The 3,444-nt window shown below is 39.4% G+C and overlaps 1 protein-coding gene across 1 annotated transcript in view; it reads right to left on the reverse strand.

The window, feature by feature from the left end:
• Positions 1 to 216: 216 nt before the first annotated feature.
• u2af1 (U2 small nuclear RNA auxiliary factor 1) overlaps positions 217 to 3,444 on the reverse strand; it is a 4,937-nt gene continuing 1,709 nt past the window's right edge. The window contains exons 3-8 of the mRNA XM_008275541.1: positions 2,521 to 2,587; positions 1,941 to 1,990; positions 1,376 to 1,474; positions 1,145 to 1,278; positions 634 to 726; positions 217 to 533 (exon numbers count right to left, since the gene is read on the reverse strand). Of these exons, the coding sequence (XP_008273763.1) occupies positions 404 to 533; positions 634 to 726; positions 1,145 to 1,278; positions 1,376 to 1,474; positions 1,941 to 1,990; positions 2,521 to 2,587 (573 nt within the window). The 3' untranslated portion in view covers positions 217 to 403. The remainder of the gene's footprint in view (positions 534 to 633; positions 727 to 1,144; positions 1,279 to 1,375; positions 1,475 to 1,940; positions 1,991 to 2,520; positions 2,588 to 3,444) is intronic.

Below are 3,444 nucleotides of genomic sequence, written 5' to 3' on the forward strand. Positions count from 1 at the left end.
AAACTTAATCTTCTTTCCGAAAGTGCCGATAGAAAAGTGAAAAAGTCCTGGACTGCTAATTCTCACCTGTGTTCAATGAAGTGATCAACATCTCATTTGTATTCTGAAAACAGCTGAATAACAAACTATGTGTTGGATGTAATAGGAAGAACCAGTGGGTGTGTTGAGTTTTTTGAGGTAATAAGTAAAAAATAAAGATTCATGAAATCAGTCTCGTTAAGTAAAAATTTTAAATTTAATGAGGTGAAAGTCATTTTCACAAATCAAGAAAAAAAACAAGCTGTCACAGCGTCACAACTGGGTACCTTTCAGTTAGTCCTAGAACAGATCTGCGATGGTACAAACTTAAAAAAAGACGGGCATGAATACGGGGAGGAAGGGTAAAGTAGTCATGGCTTGTGGTTCAGAATCGTCCTGAACGCTCTCTGTCTCTGGAGCGACGTCTCTCGTGGTCGCGGCCGCCGCCTCCTCCTCGACCTCTGTCCCTCGAGCGAGATCGCCTCTCTCTCGATCGAGACCGAGACCTGTGGCGGCTGCAGAAGTGAGGAGTTAGTCATTATGACTTTCTATAGAATAACTACACAGGCAGGTGTGCTGAAGTTCCTGGATGTAAAAGGAATGTGACGTTTGTACCTCTTCCTACGACGCCCGTAGAGCTCTCTCCTCAGTTCGCGTGAAATGGGTTTCAGATGCATGAAGTTACAGAAGCCACCACGAGTGCATTCCCTGTGGAGAGAGAGCAGCTCTATGAAGTTAGAAAAATAGAGCAGCATGAAAGAAGAATCACATCTGAAATGTAATACTGTCAGGAGCAAAGTCTAGTTTCACAGAGGAGCTATGACAGTATAGCTTAGGCACGCTGACGTGAAGAGGTAACTGTTAATGCCAGTGACTTGAAACAAAACGCCCGCGGTTAAAACCTGTAAACCACTAAAGACATGATAAAGAGTATTTAAACCAGGATTGTCTGGGAGAGGATTAAACGGTTTTTCTGTGCTTTTCTAGGGAGTACATTCAAAGTGGATACTAAAAAAAATAAAACTGTCTTCAGCAACACCAGAGAAAAGTCCTTTGTTAAGGAAACGTCGCATCACATACGATGAAAAACAGGGTGAGAAGTTCTGCTCCATCCCGTAGCACTCACCCCATCTCATACTGGCGACAGCAGGCTTCTCTGAAGTCTGTGACAGGAGAGAGCTCAGCATGGATGGGCTGACCATTAAACCACCGGTTATTCAGGTCTATCACAGCCTTCTCAGCATCCTCTTCATAACGGAACTAAGTGAGACAATCAAGACAGACCAAGTTTAGTTTAACAGGAAAGTCATGGCGCGCATTAAAAGAGACAAATGTGATTGTTAGACCCAACTCTCACCTTCACATACACATTTCCTACTAGATGGTCCCCAAGGTTGTCACATACGTTCATTTCCTCTACTTCTCCATACTTTTCTTCCATCTCTGTGAAGACCTCCTGCGAAGATGGTGGAGTAAAAACATTTCATTATGAGCATTCACTACAACAGTTATATTAAAGGAAAAGTCTGACATTTGAGAAAATTAGATAAGTTTAAATGTAGACTGCGATAAGTCACAGGCACTACTGGCCAGGTGCTGAAAAGTGAGATGCTACAATGATTAAAGGCATGGTGTAAAGACTGGACACTGTTCAGAACTCTGCAGAAGAACTTTAATCATCTTGATGATTGATCTTGATTCACTAATATTTAATCCTTATTGTAAGACTATGTAAAAGAATGTATTAAACTTCCCAACTGCTGTACACTGTTGTAGCTGAACATACAGCAGGAGTCTCAATTTGTTTTCTTAAACACAGCTACAGAAAATGTGTCAGTCTAAAAGTGTTGTGGTCACGGTTTGAGGAAGAGCTGCACTACATTAGACAATCTTCAGAAGGGCATAAGAAGGACATGAGTTACCTCAAAAAACTCATCATAGTGCTCCTGCATCTCCATGTCACTGATGGCACCTAGTGGTTAGAAGAGAGAATGATCAACAACACGTGATATAACCTCTAATTTCTCTGAATAAAAAAATCTGTTACACAAACAGACAACCTGGCAGCAATTTAATTGTCAACTCAAATGATATTCACTGCCTACTGTCAGTAGGCAGCACTTGAGAAACTGAGTCAGATGTGGCTCCTTCTAGGTTTCAGTTTATTTGCTTGCCAGTTCTTCTAATTACATTCAGTCTAGCTGTACCATGATGCTTTCACTCATTCAAATACTGTTTAATGTTAATTGAACTGCATTTGTTACAGCTACTCAAAATGTTGATGTCAAATCATAGGACTGTTATTAAAACGATATGTAGGACTAAAAAAATCTTCAGCACACATTACAAGATGCCTGAGCAGTTTCACACCGACAAGCCAACGTGATATTTAGCTGCTGCCAATTTACAGCAGGGCTGATGTAGAGGGAGACAATGCGACTGTGTGATCAGAGAACATTACATTTCTCAGTGACAGATTGCTCTCATTGGTTTATCACTTACAGGTCAGACCGTCAGCAGACTGGGCATTGTTCTGCGGGTTCCGGTAAATGTTCAGGAGGGCAATCGTCTGAAACACAAAAAGAATGTCATTTTTGATTAATTACTTCTGATTAGGGGGCATGTAACCAACCAAAAGTGTTCAAAGCACAGTATGAAAACTGTCAAAGACCAAAAAATACAACTAACTTTGATTGAAGCACACCATTCACATTTCAGATGCAATTACAAAACCGATCAGACACATTAAAAAAACCCTTTGCAATCCTCTGCTGAAGGATCAAATCCAATTCCTTAACTACTGATTAAAGTTCTGTCAAAGAAAAACCTCTCAGCCTTATGATGCTTTCATCACTTGGAATTTTTCTCAGCTTTTGTCATTAAATGCTTTCATTCTGTCCTGCTTGAATTTAAATTTCAAACATATCCATTGATATCACCTCTTAGTTTGCAAACCGTTGCCCTAACATATAAATGAGCTGCACTACTATCCCTCTGTGAGCAGTTTGTCAACTTAGATCTACTGTCTGTAAACTCATTACATGCTAATACATCATTAAAAACTAAACTCCAACAAAGGTTTTTAAGTGATTCAACACTGAAAAATGATACTGAACACTTGTTATGATTTAACAATTCCACACTGAAACTTATGTTGTCAAAGAAAAAGGGATGTAGTTAAAAAAACAAGGTCTACATTGCTCCAACGATACTGAAAAATAAATCATTTTGGTTTCAGTACTAAAACACAGATACTAGCAATCAAACAGCACCTAACCTCAGTTTCAACCGCTAAATAGACGACAACTGGTCTATACCGCAGAATTTAGCAAACAGGTAAATAGTTGATGCCATCCCTGACTGTCTTATGAAATGAAAAATACTTTATTTATCCCAGAAGGGAAATTCAATTTATATAATTATATA

Source organism: Stegastes partitus, unplaced genomic scaffold (genome assembly GCF_000690725.1).
Source record: "Stegastes partitus isolate 25-593 unplaced genomic scaffold, Stegastes_partitus-1.0.2 Scaffold55, whole genome shotgun sequence".
Classification (NCBI taxonomy): domain Eukaryota; kingdom Metazoa; phylum Chordata; class Actinopteri; family Pomacentridae; genus Stegastes; species Stegastes partitus.